General features: G+C 41.1%; 1 protein-coding gene across 2 annotated transcripts in view; it reads right to left on the bottom strand.

Moving 5' to 3' along the window:
* cntn3a.1 (contactin 3a, tandem duplicate 1) overlaps positions 1-24,678 on the bottom strand; it is a 57,659-nt gene that overhangs the window by 20,384 nt on the left and 12,597 nt on the right. For both annotated transcript variants that reach the window (XM_040192705.2, XM_040192707.2), the window contains exons 3-9: positions 23,298-23,430; positions 19,891-20,066; positions 12,720-12,815; positions 5,719-5,922; positions 4,737-4,839; positions 4,237-4,421; positions 1,728-1,867 (exon numbers count right to left, since the gene is read on the bottom strand). In XM_040192705.2, coding sequence (XP_040048639.1) covers positions 1,728-1,867; positions 4,237-4,421; positions 4,737-4,839; positions 5,719-5,922; positions 12,720-12,815; positions 19,891-20,066; positions 23,298-23,430 — 1,037 coding nt within the window. The remainder of the gene's footprint in view (positions 1-1,727; positions 1,868-4,236; positions 4,422-4,736; positions 4,840-5,718; positions 5,923-12,719; positions 12,816-19,890; positions 20,067-23,297; positions 23,431-24,678) is intronic.

Below are 24,678 nucleotides of genomic sequence, written 5' to 3'. Positions count from 1 at the left end.
ACAAGTCCCTGGGTTTTTACTCGCTTTGTGTTCAATGGGATGATGGAGAAGAAGACAGAAAGAGACATAGTGACTTTGAATAAGTAATGGATGTTCCTTTTTAGGGCCCAGAGGAGGAGGGGGGGGGGGGTAAAAGGGATCAGTGTAAGTGCATGGCTTGTCCCACTACTCTATCCAGCACCCAGTGCCCTGTCAAACGGCCCTCACGGACCCAGTGGTGGTACTATCACAATCTCTTTATTACTGGAAAGAAATGGAGACATTCTGTCTGCTTTATGGCATCATTATAATTAATGAAATCTCTACGTTTCTCTATACGTAGAGATACCGGCACTGTTTCAAGTTGAGCTGTGAAAAGGTAAATCATTTCTCCTTGACGTTGAGGTGGGAAAAAAAAAAAATCTCAAAAACACACGCTTGTGTGAAACTGACAGACGAGCGCGTGGTAGAGGGGAAAAAACACAAGCGTGAGTGGGCCCTTGTTTCACCGGTGTGACCTTTTGAAGGGACAGTCCTCCTCTGCGCCATTTAACTCCCTTTGAGGCGGCCCAAAATGAGTTGGAGGGAGGAAAAACTGAACTTTTTCAGAAGAGAAAGAGATGGGATAAAGAGAAGGAGGACTGATCCATTCTAATGAGGAATAACAAATGGCCCCCTTGGCCTTTCTCTCTTTCTCCCTCTTTCTCTCTACATCACTGACCTTTGGGTTTAGAAATTGATTTACTGTTGCCGCTGTTGAGGGTGGCATTTTGAAAATGGTAACACCCCCACCTCATTAATATAGCCACATGTACAGAGAAAATACTACCTTGGCCAAAAGCCAAAGGAATTTTTACAATCTTATTTACAAAATCCATATTTGAGATGCGCAGGTGGAGTGAAATATAGAACCACGAATGACAGAGTTGCTGCACGTATAGAACTACTTCTGTGCCATGACGGCAAAGTGTTCTCTTCTGTACTGTGTGAATTTTGATTCAGCTCTTTGTGTTAAGTGCGGCAAATTTGAAATATTATCTCAGCTTTCAATTGAAGTAACAGAAAACTAAAAGAGGCTTCCTCCTTGAAAAACGTGTCAAATGAAGCTGCAGTGCGCTGGTTTTGGGCTTATTGCCCAATCCAAACACTGAAAATATCAGATCCACAGGAGCCGTTCATTTAAAGAAAGATGTATACTCACTATAGCAGCACAATAACAGGAAACAAGGCAAATTGCCCAATTGTGAAATGCATTTTGGATGATAAGGCATTTCACCCTCCCCAGAGAGAACAGATTTGATGACAAAATTGAGAAAAGCAGAGAGGCTGAATTGAGTGCTAAATTGTTGAGTCTCTGGATGATGACAGGCAGAAAATGGCATCAGGATTCTTTGCAAAACACATACAACCTCCCACACGCACACACACACACTTTTAATCTTAGATTTAGTCGCAAACAAACACAGCCATTTTAAAGTAGCATGATCTTGCCAAGTACACCCTTTCATTTTAGACCATAATCTGTTTTATCGAAATAAAGAATCCAGCAAACAGTAGTAAGTGAATCCACTGTCATCTTATTATTATCTTACACGTTATACTTATCTTTATCCACTCAACTGACTTGAGTCTGGGCTGTTGTCATGAAAACAAATATCAAAACAAGCATTGACAATAACAATACAATATAAGCCAGGCTCATTATATTTTAGTTTGTGTCATTAAAAGCAAAGGGAAACATCCCTCACCTCCATGGGGTCCAGAGGCTCTCCGTTCTTCATCCAGCGGTAAGAGGGTTTGGGCTTAGCGCTGGCTTTGCATTCCCACACCAGAGTGTCATCAATAGTCTTCTGAACATCTTGAGGCTTCTCAGTCAAGTTGGGCGCCGCTGTGAGGTCACATCCCACACAGTGTAAATGAACACTTTGCTACGCCGATGCTGGAGTTTTTCTGGTATGCAGCAGTTTAAGAATAAATCAATAAAGCAACCAAGCGGGCAATTAGTTCATTAACGAGACATCCAGGGCTACGAGTCATAAATCCACTTCCAATTAACCCAAAGCTCACCTTCAGTAAATATATAAATTAAAACAGCTGTATGAATGGAACATGTGGACGGATCAATAGGATAGTTGGAATCCTTCACCGTAAGGTTAAAAGCACATATAAATCTAGTGAGTTTACTGCTATTAGCCTAAATCAATGACATTGACGAAGATCTTTTAGAAGAATTTGGTCGATTGCATGTAATATATGCGATGCACACAACTGAAGGGTTGTATTGTTTTAGCAGTGCTGTAAATAACAGATTATATTCCCTTTGTGTCTTTTGAAACATCTGAAATAGATAAAATGCCTCTTTATTCATGTTCGTGGTCCTGTGGCGACAGAGTCGGATGATTTATGGCCCTTGTGAATCATACGTATAAATACAGGACGCTTTGCCAGGGTAAAGGGGAATGAGGTAGTTTAATCTGTCTGTCTGACTCCCTGGCTGTGTTGCTTTCATAATAATATAAATTATTATTATGCAAAACCATGTTTTCTTCTTATCTCTCTGCAGGTGTAAAAGAGTAAAGTTACAGCTGGAAAAGTATCTTATATTCCATGTTAGGGACTTTTTAGCAGGAAAAACACTGACCCACACTTCTGGGGGGAATCTTACTGTTCCACCCAGGATTCTAGTTTCTGACAGTTGTGTGCAAAACGTGGTCTGAAAGGGGCATTCAACACTCGCCACGTAGAAATGTGGATTTATAGAATCAATCTTAACAAAAGTAATTGCAGTTTCACTTTTCATATGGTTCCTGTTTGTATTCTGGATAGTGAACCTCAAACTTGAGCACGTTAAACACTTGGTCCAGGGCTCGTCCTGAAAGATCTTCAAGGTTTGGCAGCCAGAAAATACATCCATATACAGAAACAAGCACTATTGTGCATGACACCCCGTTAACAATATTACAAATGAGACTGCCAGAGATAACATAATGGAAGGGAAGACATGATGCAAGCGGCTTCTATACAAAGTCAATCTGATCATGTCCAAACTCATTCAAAGGCAGTCATCTGCTAAACCATGATCTAATTTCATAAATCCCCTGGAACTACAGAAGGACAATTAAGTGGGAAATCGAAAGAGAGGCCACCCCTTATTGTTCCTGCGCCCGCATTGGTTGGGTGTCGCAAACACCGCATCCCCATATTGATTCTCCTTTTCTTCCATAGAGTTGATGGATGTCCCACAAGCTCTTGTCTATGGGAGTTTAAAATGAGATTACAGATTTTTATCACCTGGCGCCTGGCCAATCTGCGAGGCTTTGAGATAAGACAGGCCTTAAATCATACAAGGAGAAACATGACTTCCACACAAGTACAGCAAAGAAAATGTGCAAAACCAATGCAACACGGTACCAAGACAGAGATAGTGCAGGTGGTTGGAAAAGTAAATACCATTTTCAATTTTTTAAAGTCTAAAATCAGCCAGTTGTGTGACACTACACTGCTCTATTATTATTATATTTCCTTTGAAAGCAAAACGTGATTTATTCTGAGCCCACCTACAGGTACCCGGGGCATTTCATCTTACCCACAGGTGCCGCAAAAAAACTTTATACTACCGCATTATCATATCAAACGCACCCTTCTTCACAGGAAAGAAAAGTCTGGATGTGATGTTTCACTCACATCCCGACAGGGGCTTGTGAGCAGAAAATCATCAATGCAACTGCAACATAATGGAGGGAGAAATCTTAAAAGTCCTTCATTAAGAGCCTTTAAAAGCTTTCTCAGAATATGGACTGTAAGTGTGGTTTGGTGAGGGGGAAAAAAATCACCTCTCCCTGAAAGGTGGTATAAATCTGTGTGCACAACAGGCTTGTGTTTGCCACCAGCACAATAAAGAGCCTGTCAGAAATTAACTACTGGCAATAGTTTAATTTATTACCACAATCCACCACATGATGCGGTTATATATGGGTCCTAATAAAAGCTACAGATTGCATGACAACAAGAACAAGTTTTTTCTGCGACACCAAAAGCTACACTACGATTCTGCAAGATCTTCAATCACACTCAGTTGCGGTGAAATTTTGGGGGTATGAATCCATAGGTAAAAGATTGAGTAAAAGTCCATAAATGCACATGATATGTTGGGAAGAAGACGGAGAGGTTGAAGGCATAAGATATTTATTTCCAAGACGAGAGCTGTGAAGTAAAATCAATTTTAGATAAAAGACAGCAAATCCTCCTCCTACTCACCGTAGAAAGAAAGCTTTCCTTTTGCAGAGTTTCTTCCTCTACTGTTTTCAGCCACACATTCATATACTCCCGCATCCTCCTGCTGGAAGTAAGGGATTTCTAATACTCCGCTGGCTTTATTTATGTCCACCTTCCTGCCAAAAGAGGCCCCGTCCGCTCTTCTCCAGCTGATGGTTGGCACCGGGCTAAAGGCACAGAAATGTAACACACAGCAACAGGCCACGACATTAAAAATACTGATAGAGATAGTTATCTAAAAATGTAGCCAGGCCTAATACATATATATGATACCAGTGAATACTTGTAAAGCATGTCAGACATTAACTGGTGAATTCTTTGTCTGTGTATTCTGGGTGTAAAAGCCCACGAAGGAATCATTAAAATGCAAAATCTTCTGCTCTCAAAATGACTTCTGAGGGTCCTCGCACATTAGCATGCACCGTAGAATGATAAAGTAAACAACAAAAGGCTGTGGTATAATAACACACTGTGGGACATACTTTCCAAGTGCAAAGCATTCCAGTTTGACAGTTGAGCTCTTAGAAACAGGAACAACTTCAGGGAAGTGCACTTCGATCTTTGGCTCGTATTCACCCATCACACCTGCGGTTACAAATACAAACAGAAATAATGCCATGCGTGTCTAAATCATCTCATTTCAGCTCGAGGCTTGAGGCTTGAGAAGCTCACAAAGAAACAAAGTTTGTGTAACGTCATAACAAATACAAATTAAAACTCTTTATTTGAGCACTAAGTCCAATGGATCAGGGAAGTGTATTTAATTTCCAATAGTGACATCTATTCTAATGCCATGCTCTTTGTTATTTAAGCAATAAGGTACGAGAGGCTACAAGAAGTACTTTTTCTTCAATAATGTGCAGATGTAGCCACCGAGCTAAAAACTGAAATGTCAACTAACGGTCACGCAAAATCTAATCTGTTACTTTGAGTGCGCAGTGATATGGAACGCTCAGGTCACACGTGAACTCTACATTACGCCGAATAATGAAACCCCCGTGACCCACTCTCAACCAATCAGAACGCTGGATTTCATCTACCCGTATTATAATTTTCTATAAATTCCTCCCCATTCCCATAGTGGTGGTCTACAAATCATCAAACATCCAAAAATCACAGTTACAAACCTATCTTGTTTCAACATGAAAATAATCCAATGAAGTGATGACACCTGTCCTCTTTTGCCAACTTCAAAGAAAGCTTTAAAGATGTGATCGGCTTGATTATATAACAAAGTCACTCGCCACTCTTTCGGATCCAACTAACCGAACCCCCGACATTGTTCCTTTTACTAGACAAGTTGTCCAGCAACCAGCAAAAGCAGTTGGCCAGCTGAAACTTGCCTGGCTCTTGCTAATTTAAGTAGTAGTACTGCTTCAAATCGGGAGTTTGAAACCAAAACGATGCATCGCTCTTTTTCAACTTCTCACTCAATGTTTAGCGAATGTGGCAAAACTTTCATACCATCAACCCGCAGCACCAGAGGAGTTGGTGGCCCTTGAACACTGCTTTTGGTGACCGTGTTGGTGACCACACACGTGTAGTTTCCCACATCGGAGGTTTCCACCTTGGCGATGTAGAGGTTGCCCGTCTTCTGGGACACAAAACGGCGCGTGTCCTGGATGACAAACGATGGGTACTCATTGAAGATCCATGTGAAGGTAAGTTCTGAGGAGAAAGTCAGAGGCGCAGGGCACACCTTAAAAATACACACTATTTATGCATCATATATGCCCATCTAATGATAACGTCCACCGCATCAGTAGTCAGTGCGAGTGGGTGCCCTCAAGGATAAAGCAATTAGCGGATTGGACTCAGGGGCCAAGCTTGCATGATTAAAAACACAATGTATAATTGAAGAGCAATTACTCTTACTCACTGTCAGATAAATGTCCTTAATATGATAAAAGTCTAACAGGCTCACTGTGTTGAAGTGGTGGTGCCGAGGAACTGAATAAGTATACTTATGTTAGGTTATGTGGAGTGTGTTGGTGATTTAATGACCAACACTTCTGAAGGAAATAAATGCATAAACAAAGAAAAAAACACAAGGCTGTCTTTAATAGTTGAACCTGGCTGAACACAATGCAGCATGATCCAACAATTACACTATGCCACCAATTTTGAAAAAAACTTTTGGTTGCTATGATGTTTCTAGATGTAAAAGACTTAAGCAGTGTACGTTCTGGTATCTAAAGACTGTGACTTGAGCAGAGCGTTATATTTGTACTCAGGAAACTTAATTAAAATGTACCTTGCTGTGAATGTATCACCATTGCGTCATTAAATAATGCCCTGTTTATTGCGTTTCATATATTTAGTTTCATCTGCTTTACTTTATTATTATCTCTTCTTGGGAATTATTACCTAATAAGAATATATTTAAAAGACAGACAGTAGTTATACATAAAAACAAGCATCTCCCTTTGTGACTATCATGTAGCATCAGAGGACCTCAAATCATCTCAGAGTCGCAGATGTTGCATGAGAAACTATACGACGCACATTAAAATCAATGTATTACAGATCACGTTATTCAGTATGGTACCAGCTGGTCCATCAATCAACATCCTTGGTAACAGACTTCTGGGAAAGACTCACTGTCAACTAAATGTAGTGCAGTTAGGGAGGCGTTGTACTGACAACAAGCTGCATTCAAAAAATAAATGATGTTTTGATGTACTCACACAAGGATAGATTGCTCTGGACCACATTGTACCCCTGTCCCAAAAGCAATCTTGGCCGTTGGTAAGAACTTGTTTAAGCGATGACTCAGCACCACGGTAGAGGGAATAATTGGGACACGAGTTGGACACTCATCTACTGACTCAGTATGCTTCACTTTTGCTCTTTAGGGGGCAAGAGACTGTACGGACTTTGACAAATCAATGCTAACCGTGCAAATCACAACATGCCACAGATTTGCGTGATACAAATGGTTAAAAATTGTCCTTTTCACCAAGTAAAAAGTATACGATGGGTGTTTTTATGTGGGTTGGGGCTGGTGGAGGTCACCTTGTGATCGGCCCATGAACACAACATGAAATTGAAACACACCGCGAAATCACATCTGTCAGTCTGTTTCGTGCCAATGTTGTTTTCTGCCTTCCAATGTTGCCTATTTTTAAATGTATTTAACCTAATTAATGAATTTGCTGCTTTGTCTCGCAGTCATCTTCATAGTCGATCTTTTACTCAAATATTGTGCAATAAAGCAAATATGAATAGTTTGCTTTAATGAGGTGAACAGACTGATATGAGAGAGGCTTTGAAGTCCTTCCTAGCCACCGTCATTTGTATCAACCGTAACTTCTTGGTTTGAGTCGACCCAGAGCGAGAACAGCAGTAATATCCCCTCTCATAAATGATATATCCTCGCTGACCCTCATCCTCACAAGGACATGCACATCCAATGTATGTTTATCAAACAATATCTTCCAAAGGTGCAGGGCATGACAACCCCAAACAACAGCGAATAAGAGATTGCTAATTGGTTAGTTAAAGATGCATGATGTGAAACAGGAAGCAGGAAATGGGAAGTTGAAAGTACCAACGGTTGTATCGGATGATTTGACTTTGATTTGATGGGCGGTAATGGAATAATGCAATCATGACTGACAGTGACTGGCAGATTTTCATCGTGGTTCCATTTAGCCTTTGTATAATGAACAGGCAGCATCAATTCCCCCTTAATGATCGGAGAAGAGGGAAGAGAAATACAACATGACAGGCCAAGGACATACTGGGTGGGTTTTTGTTCAAGTGTGTATTGTCTCAAAAAAAAAAGAGAGTATGCACTATTTATTGGAAAGTCTTACTGGCAAGTCTGCTCCCTAGACAGCAACAACCATTAACCAGGGCTACCTATCTGTATTCATAACACAACATGTTCACTCTATAAAATGGCCTAGGTCACGCACATTGGAAAAATCCCTGCAAGCGAAGTGTGTTACCGGCCAGCGAGCAGCCTCGGTTTTGAGGTACATGCTCTGCAAGTAGAGAACAAGTGATTTCAGCCTTGAGTAAATCTAAAAGGCCAGTTTCCATTAGTGAAAGGAGGTCAGATGCATTAGGTCGTGGACTAACCACTGCCATTCAGACCCTCATAGAGAGCACGCAGACTGACATCTAATGCAAATATACTACATTTCAGTGGAACAGCAACACTGGAGCTCCTCTTGGCATCAACAACCGCCTTACACTTTCAAAGCATCCTGGCTGCACCGGAATACTTCCCGCCGCTGCCCTGAGAGTTTTGAGGCGTCGTTAAAATGAAATAATGGCCTGCTGAATCATGCATGGGATACTGATATCTGTTAAATTTGAGATGAGGCCGATCCTTGTCAAAGACGGCACTAGACTGAACACAATTTTTTTTTTCTGCGAGAATTATTTTATTTTATTGCAATTGTTTTGCAATTTGGTTACTTAGAAAAAGGATCATTGCAAGCAGTGTGCAGGGTCTCCAGAGAAGAGCTGTGATCCACAAGAAGGAACTGGGGGTGCTCTGTGTAAACAAAGGGAGTTTGTACAGTACTGGTCGGTCAGACAAAACTACAAACGCTGAATGTGTTTTTTTTGTTATCAGGAAAACAGCAGGGAGCACTGACCTAGATTTCAAGATTTGCAATTAATCAAAGAATTGTTGATACTAGTAGTGTTGATAATCTATAATATTCTTTTAAGGTTTCCTTTCCTTACAAGGATTGTGGTTTCAGAGGTCTGCAAATGTTTTGATTCACAACGCACATTTTGTAGCACAAAACCTTTCCTGTGGTAAAAGAACCAGTGCCTTGCTGTCTATTAACTGACTTTTTAATTAGACAGTATATTAAATAATATAGTATATTAAAATAAATTAATCTAAAATGTATTTCCGAAAGTCATTTAATGGTCTTTTGACACTAGCAGTTCGTGTAAATAAAACTGCCATACTGACTTTGGTAAAAAAATACTAGTAAAAGTATCACTGTGATTGTACCGTCATACAGACTGCATCTACTTCCCTGCAGTGTTTGAATTGAGGATTATTTTAAGTACTAGCGCAGGTTTGCTGGCCTTTAGCATTATTGATGGTTTCTGTTCGTTGATATTGGTTGAGTTTTCCACTACACAGTTTTGTTAGAATGTGTAAATAAGGCTTCTTCAGTCACGGTTGCTGCCTCCTGCTGCACAGCAGTGTACCAGTGTGCACTATCGCCTCACAATTAGACGCACTTGAAATTCAAACCCGCTGGTCGGCCCTGTCAGCGTGGAGTTTGCATATTCTCCCCGTGTTAGCGTAGGTTCCTCCAGGTTCTCCGGCTCGCTCCCACACTCCATCGACATGCAGGCTATGTTAATGGATGATTCCAGATTGCCCTTGGTGTGAATGTGAGCGCGATTGGTTGTCTCTACGTGTTGGATTTCATGTGTGTGTACTCTTGTCTTTGCCCAATGTCAGCTGGGATTTTACATCAGTATCGATACAGTTATTGTACCATCTTAAGAGCAAGTAAAGGCTTTGTATGCGAGTCACTGGGAGTGACGGATATGGGTCAAGTGCAATGTATCCGTGTTGGTTGATGACAACAAACCCTCCAGTATTTTAGTCCCAAACAATCAGTGTCATGTTGGAGCGAGGTCCACGGGGAGTTTTTTGGTATAAATAAAAAGTAGCCCGTTTTCAGAACAAATGACAGACAAGATGAACATGAATTATTGAAAGGAAATATTGAATGAGTCTATCAACATTTCCCCACGGACAAAAACATCAAGACCCAGAAAACGTATGTATCTCCAATGATGTAGTCGAATTCTTACCCAAACACTCTGTGGCATACATCTACGTAAACATCTGTGGGGTTTGATGTCGTCAAATTTGCAATGAAAACAAAGCAGCAGGAGTTTTTGAGCCAAGTACAATCAGATGCTCGGGGGACCTGAATGTGAATTTGTTACATTTTTAATGCCAGTTTAAATGAAATAGTGTGTTGATAACCCTGAACAAAAGACAGAAACTCTTTGTAGTTGAAACATCTGTTAGTTAAAAGGTCAAACAATACATTTCATTGCCAATGCCATAAAAAATAAGACCTGTGCCATTGATCAACTGTGTGAAAAGAACTAACTAACATGGAGAAAATTCACATGATTAGAAGAGCTACGTTTCAAAAGTTTGACAGAGGAATGAAGCTCCCACCGAGCTACTGGTAACATGAACAAAATGAGATTATCAGTTGTACTTCTATGCTATAAAATAAAGGTGTGATTTTTACTCATCCGACACTTCAGATGCTTTCCAGGGCCGAGCCGCAGAACTCCTGAATCATTTTTGAGGTTTGGAAATGTGAGAGTCTCTTGGCCTTGTTCTTCAATTCAATGCAACATTACAGGATAAAAAATAGTGTTATACCTGACCCATATATGCAGCACATATAGGAATAGGAATAAGAAAATAACAAATGTATCTGTTGCTCATAATTTAAACAATTACCAGCAGTAGATATTGAAAAGTCCTCCTTGTACACCTGCGATTCCACTTATATTGAATTCATGTGAGTGTGTCCAAACCTTTGACTGGTACTGTATGTAATTTGGGTTGCCACTTTTTCAGACTGGTTTGTAGTACTTCCAGCCTGCTTTTGCATCTGTGCAAATTGCCCAAAACATTTTGGAACATATAATTTTTCCAAGGGAAAGTCAGTGGACGTTGAATCATTTCTGTACTCGCTGCTGAAAACAAGGAATGTCGGCCCGGGAGCGCCATACTCAATGCAGCCACGCAAAGAGAGCATCTTCCTCTTCCAAATTATGAACATTAGTCGGGTGCGTGCGGGATCGCCTTCACAACAAACAGTGAATCGAGTTTTGAAGAAAAAAAATAGATGGAATTTAGTGTATGGGACTTTGCAACGACTGAACCGGTGATGTTTCCCTACAAATAATGAACTGAGAACTGAATTTAAATTGTTTTCAGCAAAAATCTTTTCAAAGATAACCGCCGCTACTACAGCCAAACACTTCTGTCAATGCTGCGGTTTTGTTTTTAGCTGGCTGGAGTGCGTGTTGGCATTTGGAAAGCTTCCACCAGGGAAGGGCCTAACAAAAAGAAGCATTAGGCCTACGCTACAAGGCTGCAAGGTAAGCATGTGGCTCATTGTCCCAGCTCTTCTTTGTCAACACAAGGTGAGATGTCTCATTATAACAGATACACAGAACAAAGCACTACAAGTGATGATGATAAAGACGTATAAAGGTAAAGCCCATCCTATTGTCACGCAAGCAGCAGTCGTTTTGCACGGTAGCACAAGGTGTGGATGAAGTTGTCGTAAATGACACCAACAGTAGAGTTAGAAATTACATCCAGCAGTAAAAAGCTTTAAGCAATTGTTTTTCAGTTTTGTTTAAGGCAAATATTGGGCTGGGGCATACGCAAAGATCAACACCACAGCATTAACGGTGATACGTTTGAAAATCATAGAAACAAATATGTACGGTGTAATGTCTACTTGAGCAGAAAATGAAGTCGCTCACCCTCTGTTTGCTGCTTGTGTTAAGTTTCTATGTGTTTTTAGACACGGCTCGTCCGGCTTTGAGTGCATACGAGTGCATTTGAGTCCCATTGAAGGCCCCACCAGCTCGCTAAGTGCCACCATTCTGCACTGCACTCATATTGCGGTTACCGCCGATAACACCATCCAGCAGATTACGGACGCATGAAAATAACTGGACAGAACTGCTGCTCATTAAGGTTGCTCAGTAGCAAAAAATGAAGCATAAAAAGTTTGACTTCCAAGCTTTATATTTAGAAAAATGAACATGTTTATAGTATAGAAATAATAGTAAGCACAGCGAAATTGAAAATATCAGTATGTTGAGTTTCAACAGTACTTAAATGTTAATATCCCATAAGACATTGCTACGATATATATATATGACTCAATACTTTTTGGACTAAGCTGGTATAAAACACTATCACTAACTATCTTTAGAATTAATAGCTGAACTCAACCCACAATCTGGATTTTATAGCGGCGGAGAATTTCATTCATCCTTGCTCGCTGGTAGAATGAAGCATCTCCAGACCTCTGCGTAGGAGTTAATAGCAGTGGGCACTAACTCCCAATGTTAATGTCATGGATGCAAAGGGCTAATCTGAAGCGCACAAAGCACCTTCAGAGAGAAGCTCCATTACTCAGCCTGGCAGGACCCCAGCAGCAGACAGCCTTTCCAGTCTGCATGCCAAAGTTTTTCCTGGCCCCATTGAAAATCAGGACTGACGGGCCGGAGAGTCCCAAAGAAAAAAGGACTCACTCCAACTGAGCCCGACAACAAACAACCAGAAGATCTGAGAGGGAGAGCGCAAACGACTCTGACTGAGTCCTCACTGACGCTGGGTTGTTGTTGAGCACCAGGGCAAACAACTAAATGTGTAAGGCAGGAAAATGAAAATGATGATAAACATCTTTGACATACGGTCTTACCTCCAGAGTGCTGTGGTGGGCCACACAGTAGGACCACTCCTTGACCTTCACGAACTCTCACTGGACTTCTTCTCTGCGTCTTGAAGTTCTCCAGATCTGTTAACCACGACACAAAATCAATAGAGCAAAATAATCTATTAATTCTTCTCATAAACCCATAGGCACACAATTCATTCATCCATTCATCCATCCTTATCCCGGATCGGGTCGCGGGGGCAGCAGGCTGACCCAGACTTTCCTCTCACCCGCTCATTCTGGGGGATCTCGAGACGGTCCCAGGCCAGCTGGGTGAAGATATCCCTCCAGCGTGTTCTGGCTCATCCCTCGGGTCTCCTACCCGATTTGGGCGTGCCGGGAAAACCTCCAGTGGGAGGCGGCCAGGAGGCCAAAAGCACTCACGGAATGCCAAATTGTTAAAAGTAAAAAATGCACTACAGGACACACTGCTCAAAAACTGCTTACCTGGTCAGCTCACAGCTACAGACCAACCAGTTCAACAGGGACGTATGATGGAGAACTTTGCATATTTAAATAGGAAACGCTATAAGTCTGCATAAATGCAGACAAAGTGCTGTAAAGAGCTAAACACTCCTGACTGGACCAGAGAGCAATTCCTTAAGTATAAGTTACACATGAGCGAATTTAATTGGAACTGTGAATTGTTATCACTTTCTGTGTTTCATCCACTGCACACAGACCAGTAACAATTAAATGACTGAGACTGAAACATCATTTTATGGAGACCAATTACTTGTTGACAACCGACTGAGGAAAAGCAAAGAGATACAACAATCCCTGAACAGTTTGCCTATTGTGGCCCGCTGGGGTTCTTGGAGATACGGCAAGCAGCACAGCAAAATGTGTGGCCGCCGTATAATGACATAATCAAGACGGAATTCAAAAACAGGGAGAAGGAATGCAAAGCTCACACCTCCTGTGCACAAGCACAGCAGGATGAGCCGCCGCATAATAGCTGCAGTACGTGATCTTTGTGGACCTTCTGAGTAATTGAAAGCGGCCTGCGGCAGAACAGCATGTACTTTATCGAAAAAATGGAAAGCTGCTTTTTTTGGGGGGGGAGTTCACAAATAATTCAGCAGAAGCGTTGACTTCAAAAATGAACAATTAGATCATTAAGTTCTTTTAATATTTGGTGCTGACAGATTGTGCGGAAGCTTCTGTGGCCAATTCTAAACTCGTGGCTGGGTAACGGTAGCACAAAGCCTCTCAGCGCGAGAACAGATTGAGCACAGTTAGGGTCCCTTCGGAGCAGTAACCCATCTTGACTGTAGATCCCTCTGATAAACTCCAAAGTGAAAGTGAGTGATGTATTATTTACTCATTTAATATTAATTCATTTTAAAAAATGGGAATTCAAAATTGAATGCTTTGTATGTGGGTTGTTAGTAAAAGCAAAATATCTCAGGCCTCTGCTGATTTACGTGCATTAGCGAGTTCACCAAATAAATACTTAAAAAAAAAAAACGTTTTAAACTCACAATAAAACACTTAAGTGAATCTCGCAAACCTCAAACTGGAATAATAAAAACCTAATAATATGCAGCCCCAAGGCCATTACTTGCAGATATTAACAACCAGCAATGGAATCCCACAGCGGCAGAAGGAACATTTTTCTTTTGAATGATTCAAACATTAAAATCTTAAATCTTATGTGACAAACCAACTGAATAAAACATTCTTGTACTTTACATCCACGCTGGCTGCTACTTGAATGCTTTGTGATGATAGTTAGAGGGTCATTGTAGTGGTGCTAACCCCCTGCCCTATAGGGGCAGGTTGAAAACTAGTGAGATGCATTCTAGTTTCAACATTATCTATTCCATTCATTCAGCAAAAGAGATCTGTAGTACTGGTTGTGCACAATTGTATAACATAATTTCAGTATAAATAGCATTCATTAAATATCATTTCAATTATTCTTTCCCATTTTAATTCATTATGAAAAAAAGTCTGAAGTCAGAAGGATCCATCCTTTGGGGAGGAGCATGAATATCTGTAAAAAATGTAATAGCAATCCATTAAATAGTTGAAAAACCCCAAAGGAATTTTTGAATTTCTTTTAACTTCAGCTCCATTTTTCATTGGCTTGACATGTGATAACATATTAAACTCTGGTTGCTCTGGCAGGGCCACTACCTGCTGAGTCAGCCTGTGTGTCTCAGCGGATGCAGTAACACTGCCTCTGAATGGTTTGATGTCGTGAATCGTTTGGTTTTAGTTTATATTCTGCACGCTGTTATCTGAATGCTGATACAAAATTACTGTCGAATTTTGTGCCTACACTATGTGTGGTCAATTATAAATAAAATTGTTCCTTTGGCTTGTCAATGGACTTGATTAGAAATGTAAATGAATTAAATGAACAATTAAAAAAATAACAAGAAAAAGCCACAAAATTAAGTGTAAATACGTTCCCATTCCTAAACCAACTAATTATTAACCACAACGCTACTGGTAGTGGAAAAGATTGGAAACCACGTAAAATATACCTCTTTTTATTCTTTTATAGTAGACGTTTTCCAAATTTGAAAAGAAAAACAGCCTGAGATAAAACGGTGTTCTCTGATTTAACTGCTTGTACAATTACCATGCAGCACCTACTCTTATCCACTCTTTACCACTAAGTGAAAAAGCTTACATGAGCCATCTGCTGCAAACAAACATCTGTGTGCCTGTTTGTATGGTTTCTGAAGAAGGAACATTAAGTTTCAAAAGCTGTACTTAAATCAAATATATCTTACCAAAAATACAGAGAAACGGGTTCAGATATCAGGGGCCTTCGACTCACCGTGTCCATCCGAAGGCACAACACATATTACCAGATTTAAATCCTTTCTAAAAATCAGAATCCTAAGAAAATAGTTGCTAAACTCACAGTGAGAGTGAAGCTCTCCTGATCAATATTCCTTTGCAGTATGGCGGCGCGTAAATGAGCTCGACACACTAAAAGCCAACAATGCCTGACAACCCAAGCTGTTCTGCACCCCGTGGATCATCTTATCAAGCCCATCACGGCTCTGCCCCTCTATGTGCTTCTCCACGCCAGGGTTCAGGCTATTTTGAGTGCTTTCAGATCCATGAAATTGGATGTGAATTTGCATTTTTTGTGCTAGCTTCATCAACGTGAACCATTGTAATGAATGAGGGGTGATTGTAGAGAAGAAAAATTGAAGCCATTCTGTTAGAATGTGGGCTGAAGGGCAATTGTAATACGGTCAGATTTGTCACCTAACCATTGTACAAAAGGCTTAAAAAGTTTTTCTTCTTCTCTACCTCCAGTCAGAGGTTATTCCGTATTTATGATGTGAGCTGGTCAGTTTGTACAGTAACATACACAAAGCTAAATCATAGTACTGAATAACAAATCCATAGGCTTTCATCCATAGAATCAAATACGTTTATTTCAGATGTATGTATAATAGCTGGACGAGGGTGTCTCTATCACGACTGAAATAAAAGCAGATATGACTGGAATCTGGTTTTTAGTGCATTTTGTGATTCAGTAGAAATGCAACCAGCTGAGGGCTCGAGATGAAATATCAGGATATTATTAAAAAACTAATAATCTTTTTATTTTAAAGTATTGTGTTGGAAGGCCAACTTAAATTGCCGTCCTTACAGTAATGAATACAACGAAACTACATAAAACATTGGTGATGAGGGGACTCAAAAGAGCAATCTCCCTTTTCCTACCAAACCACAGGTGTTCCTTTTTCCAAGTTGAAACAGGCAAGGCTGCCTTTGAGTTGGCGCTGAGGTAGTCGCTGCGCTCAGATACCACCGACAGCAAATGGGAAAAGCCTTGGACACAACTTGAATGGGATGCCATTTGTGGATTTTTCATCAAGTTTCTGAATTTTGAATCCCTGTAAAACTGAGGATTCTGTTTTAAATTGAAGTTTAAAATAATGCTAGAGGTGTGGGCACGATGTGGTGTTCTGTCACCTGACCAACTTATTTACAGCAGCTCCCTCTTGCTTAAACCAGATTCAATGTTGGGATTTACTTACTTACTGTTTGTCGCTTTTTACAGAAAACACTTGAGCACATTGAATCACGGTTTCATTGCGTCCTTGCGTGTGTCGAGCCATTTTCCTAAGCTTGCGGGACAAATGTGTCCTTGATGAAAAGCAGCAGTGGCGATGCACGGGGCAATAAAGTCTATGATAAATAAATAAACAAATCAATAAATAGACGTGACTCTCTAGGTCGTCTTCAACAAAAACCCGTTACTCCGCCTGTTGTTCTGGCGGTGAATTGCTCTGCAACACACGCAGAACCATGAATTGAAACGAGTGCGTCGACGCAACGACGCAGGCGCAGAAGCATGCGCCGGCCTTAAGTAAAGCCATGTAAACAAACAACTGGGGACATGCAAGAAGTAAAAAGTCCTCTTCTTCCCTCAACTCTCCTCTGTTGTCAGAGATGCATCATGCAGTGAAAAAGTGAGTGGCACATGACATTTGAGGAGTGATAAACATCAAAGGGGCCTAATTTCTCCATAGAAATACTGTTGATGTCTCCTGACAATAACAACGCTGTTGTGAAGTGCTTCATTCAGAATATGCCCACTGCCACTCTCTCCAAAAAAGAGCATTAGAAGCCCAAATTGAGCATCTAGCATCACAGTGCAAATGTTACTGTCCCTTCCTCAGATATTCTGCAGCTCAATTGTTGCGCGAGGGAAAAGCAAGGCGCAAAGAGCACAGAGCTGAGAGAAATTGGAGTGGTAAGAAGTAAAAAAGATGATAGAAGTCTTGCAAAGTAATTACACAGATAAGGCAGTTAGGTTAGAATAGAGGCAGTAAGAAAAAATAAATGCAAGTATTGGACTGAATATGATATGTGAAATCATGAGGACCAAGATACAAGGGAGTCACATCGTGCCCGGCTTTCATAAATAGAGCTATTTCACCCTTCATTAAACACGTTGTTATCCGTGTGGCTTTATAAGCAGCACGTCATTTAGGCTGCAGATTGTTCCCTCTTCAGGTCAGGCATCCTATGCACTTTGCCTATATGGCAGGCGTTGGGATCTGTTATATAATGTTGCATCTTGTGTCAGGCAAAATCCTTACACTTACACCAAAAATACCCCTCGGAGAGATTAGGAAAATCAATCTGGCTCGATAACCAACTAGATTATTCCTTCCAGCACTTCCAGCAGGCAAGCAGAACCTTTTAAACATTTAAGTCTATATTGTCAACAGGATCCGGACCCTTTATACTTTTAGCTTTAAACTCCTACCAGATGGCAACAGGCACTGTTACATCATCCATCCTCCAGAGGATTAAACATTTAGGCTACGCACTGCACACCCATGCAATACAAATCTGGTGATCTGCGACATCATTAGTTTGTGCAAATCTTACAGACGTTGATCTTGTTCATCATATCAGCAAGGACATACGTGAAGAAATGTCCAAATATAGATGACACTTTTAAAGAGGGTATAATCGTGGTGATAACGAGCCTGCTGCATTCCCTGTTTATTCCCCGATGCTTTTTTGCAATAATCCTTAATAGCCTTGGCTTTAGATTATCAGACAAGATGTCCCTCTACACAGGATTGTTGAAGTTGTGTTTTCTTTATTAAGTGGCCTTTGCTTTGGACTGCGTCTCATAGAGTGAGATGTACAAGCGCCATACTGTTTGAAAGAGCGCACTCAGGACTCTGTTACGAATGACACCATACAGACTCTCATAACCGGCCGCTCCACCATAAATTATTCCCATGACCTGAAACCCGCTCAAACCATAGAGCAGACTTAATTAAGTTAAACAAGGGCAATAAATGAGATGTACGACACATCAGCAATGGTGTTTGTCCTCATCTGTTGACAAAAGCAGCGAGGCAATGGATGAGACACGACGACGCGCAGTTCAGGTGAGGCCTCGGAGATCGAAAGGAAACGTGAATATGATCAAACAGCTTCCTGGTAACTCGGGGCCCCAATTTGCACCATATATCGAAGATTTAATGCTGCTTTGTGAAAAAGAAGCACCATATCGCAGCAAGATGGACACCTCTGTGCTCTCCCTGCCAAGGATCATCTCTGCATCTGCTGTGGCAGAGAAACAGACATCGGAATTCAATCTAGCTGCACCATCTGTTCACAGATATCAGGGCTGTCATTTGATATGGGCCGCCCATCAAGAGTGGAGGCCTCAAGTTCACCTTGCCATCAGAGAGGCCTGAGACTCTTATAAAATGTGATAGATGAAGGCTGTAAAGCATCAGCTATACTGGTCTGTCAAGGCCCACCACACAATCATCACAGGGGTGTGAGGAGTTTAATAGAATAAACACCAGCAGCGGAGCTTTAATCGGGGTTAAAGAATAAAAGCATGACGGGAACATCGCCGGTAAATGTGTGTTTTCTCATCAGTAACTTTAGCAGCATCAGACTCTAGTTGTTGGTTGTTGTTATTTTTGTTAGAAAAGATCCAGTCTGACAACAAACAATATTCAAAGAATCCTACTGGGTAATTATACTTTCAGTGAATCACAACTTCTGATGTTTAATGAAACGTCTACTTTCCAAGGCAAACAAAGACTGAACTGATCCCCAAAGAGCCGTAGTTGAATTAAGTTGAACTAAACTGCACTGAAAATAACACAGATTGCACAAGACAATCAAACAAAACTATTTTTTCTTTTTGTGGTTTTAAAACCATAGACGTGCCAAACCACTTTGCAATGTGAGAAATTGCCGATGGCCTTGAGGGGCCCTTAATTAGTCTTAAGATTAATGATGAAGTGTTTTTGTTTTTAAGATTCAAGGCAAATATGATATTGTAAATATAGAATGAATATCACATATCAAAGTAAATACATACAGACAATGTGATCAACAATGACTCTTGAGGGGTTTTTCTTCACCTCGTATTGTTGTGGTGGCTTTATTTAAACGAAGGTCTCTCTTTGTGTACGTAGGACAGAGAGCACTACGGGCTGCAAATGCCAGTAATGTATCATGTCAAAGTAATAAATACAACTCAAAAGGGAAATACAGGCTGCTTTGACGTTGTGGGTGGCCTGTTGCAATTGTACCGCCAAACTCTTGGCTCTGCTTGCAGAGGGCACACACACACACTTCATATTCAGAGAGGGATCCGTGGTGACTTGGTGAGATGACGTGGACTTACATGCAATGTGCAGGCTGGCCTCCCTGCTCACGATGGTGCCAAACGAGTTCGACGCCAGGCACTGATAGATGCCAACATCCTCCTCTTTATTCAGATGGCTGATGTGTAAGTTTCCTCCCGAGAGAGAGAAACGCGACCCTGGTCGGGGCAGGATGAAGGAGCCGTTGAGCTTCCACCTGTGGATGTGAGCACGAGACAAACAACGGAAATGACTTCATACGCAGAGCAAAGATGCCGTGTAGTTCGTCTTACCTGTTGTTGCTGTTTGTTTAGGCTAAGCGATGCTGTTGCAAACAGTCCAATCAATGTAAAACTAGAGAAATCCCAGTAGCCTGAACTGTGGCAAAAAAAGCTTTATTCTAGATAGCTGACAGAAATAACGGCTCTAACGAAAACCAAATTAATATAATCCAACAAAATCTTTAAACGGGTAAGCAATAAGCAACAGTCGTCTGAAAAGACAGTTTTTGTTTCAGGCTTTTTCTCCCTTCAAACACGTCTCTCTCTCTCGCCAATCAAATGCTCTCCATTCCTTTATCTTTTCAGAATGTTTGTCCATCAATGACTCCCACATCAGTGAGGCTTTTTCCACCGTGAATCCTCCCCTCCAATCATAGTGATTATCAGACTGGGGGGCCAAGCACCAGGGGCCGGATTCATCCAACGTGCGGATTAACCACTGAAACAGTGTGCACAAAAACATTGTTTTCATCAGATTCATAAAGCTGTTTCGTTCTGCATTATGAATCTCAATCATTACAGAAGCGGGTGCACTTGAACATCATTTCCATATTGATAATTTGACCTGTCGATGACAAATATGGCAAAGAAAGGAGTTTAACCGACTGTGTCGCATTGATGGGTTTCCTCAATAGCTTATTACACATCGCAGTGGCTATTTGTAGTGTTAAGCCTGCTTGTTCTTCACATTTGTGCAGAGAATCGCTGTAGTGAATCCTCATTAAATGTCTAGAATAATCATTCATTCATTATTAGCACTCATATTAAAACACAATTTACGATTGAGGATAAAATTAACAACAACCATGATCAAGGCTCAATCAGGGAATTTGTTCAATTTGTCCAAACAACCTAAAAATGCTAGTACACGTCTCTCCAACGATATTCATCTCCTTCTTATCAAATCACCCACTCAGCTAAACCTTTCTGATGCCTAGTCTGAAGTTTCTTTTTCTTTTTTGTGCGCATTGTTATACATCTGTATAACTTCCACCAACAAAATGGCCACAGCATAATGTCGCGCTTTTTGATTCAACCAGCAAGTGTGTGAGGGAGAAAGAGAGAATAGCAATCAGTTTGTAACTGTACAAGATATTTGTGAGGCCTGATTTAAGAGATTTAATGTTGGTAATTTAGCATGATTATATGTTATGGTCTCAGAAAACCCGCTGAGTTGTCGACCGATTTACCCGAATGCAGCATGTGATGCTTTTAACATCCGAATTGATTACCCGATTGTTGAAAACTTTACAACAACACAAAATAATTAAACCTGTTGTGTGTTTAACAGAAAACTTTCTAAATGTATTCAGATACATTTCATCAACTGAATAGGCTGTTGAAATTGTCCGTATTATACCCCGTGAATTCTCACTTTCAGTCTCAAACCAACTCACAGTCAATACTAATAAAGACAAAAAAGAGAAGTAAAGCAAAACAGAAGCAAAAGAAGACTCAAGAGAAAGCGTTTCATCAAAGGAAATAAGGCACACATCAAGTTGAATGTTCGCTCCTTGGTCTCGAGTAGACGTAAAATGGAGGCTTGTGGTTGCTATTTCTGACCTTCCTCCTCCTTCCTCAGCTAGAAGGATTAAGACAAAGACAGCGGCAGGCAGGGTTGACGGGAGGGAATGGAGGGACATATGCAGCAGAGCGGTGCTCAACGGCAGATTGGCTGATTAGATTGAGTTAGTGATTTGGTGTTGCAGCTGGAACTGCTCCAAGAACTCCAGATGAGACAAATCAAGGGTGCGTGGTGACAACTTGGAGTGGGGGCTTTATGTAGTAGCAGTCATTGGGTAGTATTGGGCAAATTAAATTGTCCTTTGCAACCCTGAAATAGACCTGCGTTCATACGCTGCAGTGAAGAGCCACTCAGCATGTGGTGTCCCGCTGCTGAACCTCTCAAATACCCTAAACTCATTTCCAAATTGGGCAAAAGAAACCTTTGGTTGGCAAAATCCCAGCCCTATGATGTGCTGACTGAACCAACAGAGCAATATGTCGATGTGAGTATCCGGCCCATCATTAAAAGGCATGAAAGTATGATTTCGAAACCGCTTGTGATTAATCAGAGAACTACTTCTTCAATCGCCACAGTTTGGGACACTTGCAGTAATTAAAGAGCTCATTAAAGTCAAATTTGATTTGATACAGAGTCAGACATGCTCCCAGAATTTGAAGTCAGAAGGGATAAAGAACTTGCAAATATGACCTTGTGAACCGGTTTTCATTTAAAAAAGTAGGATTATCCGGATGGTTAAATAGCGGCTGATTGCGTAATAAGTAGTCCAGTCGATCTCTGTAATAAGATCTTGAACATTTGTTTCAATTTGTGCCCATTAGGCATTAAACCAAGGATGTTCAAGCTGCATTACCGGCTGCATGTGCTCATATTATGAAGGATCGTTTCAACCTATTACACATTAAATGCTTGCCTTTGCAATTTGCATTTAATTACTCTGACAGGAGTACAACAGCTATGTGGCCTCATTTGTTAGATTATAAATGAATAGCTTATGCGCTTGATACACTTTTAAGAAAATCATTGTTTGTCATTTGTTTTCATCTGGGTAGTACCAACTTGTTCCTAAAACAATTGTCGCTCAACCTCAAGCACAATGGTGCACGTGAGCCATGTGTAGTGAGAACCTCCGAACCAGATGCCCTTTGGCAATTTGGGTGCAGCCGTGGGCAGTGATGCAACAACAGCTGTCTGTAAGAGGCTGTAATATTGTGGGGCATCTTCTGCCACATCGTTTGTGGTGTGTGAAACACACTCCACTGGTCGCTTTCCTCCCCACTCGATCTCGGCTGAGTTTTGGTGCATGATTCTCTTGGGTCACTTGATCTTTTCCAACGGTCAGTGATACTGATGACAGGAAGCTCTAGAAAGGGGATTCTAAAGCGGATCAATGTCCGCCCCACCCCCCGCCAAGCCCAATATACAATAGAGCAGCAGCTGAGGCTAATCAATTTATCATTCTCAGATTAACCATGACTGACAGGGACGCCAAGTCCTGCAGGCAGCGAGCAGCAGCGAGCCATAAGGTCCACAAATCAACAGTTCTCCCACGGCAATGCATCAGATCTCCCTCATTTTTAGTCAATATCCTGCACTTGCGTAGGAAAAGCTGTGTGCAAAAAGCAAAGGAGGGAGGGGTTACCTGTAGAAGGGTGGCGGGTGTCCCTGGGCCTCGCAGCTAAACACCACCTCTCTGCGATTCTCCCCAGGTTGAAGGGGAAACACCACACTGCCGGGTTGTTTGTTGAACACAGGCCTCAGCAAGACTTCGCTTCCTGGGTGGAGAACCACAAAAGTACCTGAGCTTTGAGGTTACGGTGAGCGTGAAAAAACATATTTCACATTTTTCTGCAGGCAAGGAGATATTGCAGGCGAAGACAGGAAGGAAACGAGTGAAAAAATAGAGCAGCAGTAGAGAAGGTTGGTTCCATGTGAGCAAAGCCTGTGAGCATTTCTCATATTAGCAGTAAAAAGCGGCGAGATCCCCCAAGAACTGCATAATCAGCTGGTAACCTTCATAAAACTTTAATGCAAACATCTGAAAGTACAGACTTGTCAAAGGCGCACTGCGCTGCCACCACGCTTCAGCACAATTTCGTTTAAACTCTTCAAACGTATCATCACCTTCCCAGGGGATGTCCTCCAACAGAAAATTTGAAATAAAATTCCGCACAATTCGCTGAGAGTAATATGGTGTCATTTGAGCCGTCCGCATGGCGCCCCGTGCCACGAGGATTGAGAAAAAAGCCAATCATTTCCAAAATTGGAAGGAAAAATACTTGAGAGGCAGGTTGTTATCCTTTCTAAAATACAAACTATTTTCGATTTTCTTTGTATTCCACTTCCTCAGAGCAAAGAACTAACAATTCTAAACTTCATCCAAACCTATTACTATATCTATGCCCACGTCACTTTCCATGACGTAGTGCATAAAATACTCTCTCTAATTTCTAAAGTGTTTTGCCTATCAATATATATCATTCTCAATATTTTGGAGTATTTACAACTATAATTGTACAGTAGATTATACAGTGCAATACAGCAGATCACAATACATTATAAGAATGTTTATGACGCATTTCAAACATGCATGTCATAGTTTGCAGTTATTCAATCAATCAACAGCGTAGCTCCTTTTGAATGACACTTACAACACAGTGTTTCTACATATATGTCATGTGTGCACAGGTTAATAGGATCTTTATTAGTCACCGTGTGGTATTCTGTGGTATACTTTTCAATAATGATACATAACATTGTCTTTGTTAGAACAGAAAAATAGGCACCGCAAAGGTAGATGTGTCTAGCGTGACATTTGTTTCCTTGTTAATTACCAAGGCACAAGTGTAAAAATACGTTGTGAAAGCCGAGCCCTCGGCCACAGTGACAACTCTTCACAGCAGTAAACATTTCTTTCTGAGAGGGGAAGAGAATTAATTTGAATTTGCCAGATACATTTGCATTTCTATAATGACAAAGAAGTGGAAAGGCTCCGTAGGTGGGGCAGCTAATTTATGTAAGAG

This window comes from Gasterosteus aculeatus, chromosome 2 (assembly GCF_964276395.1).
Source record: "Gasterosteus aculeatus chromosome 2, fGasAcu3.hap1.1, whole genome shotgun sequence".
Lineage (NCBI taxonomy): Eukaryota > Metazoa > Chordata > Actinopteri > Perciformes > Gasterosteidae > Gasterosteus > Gasterosteus aculeatus.
Note: the sequence above shows the minus strand (reverse complement) of the source record. Positions and strands in the feature narration are given on the sequence as shown.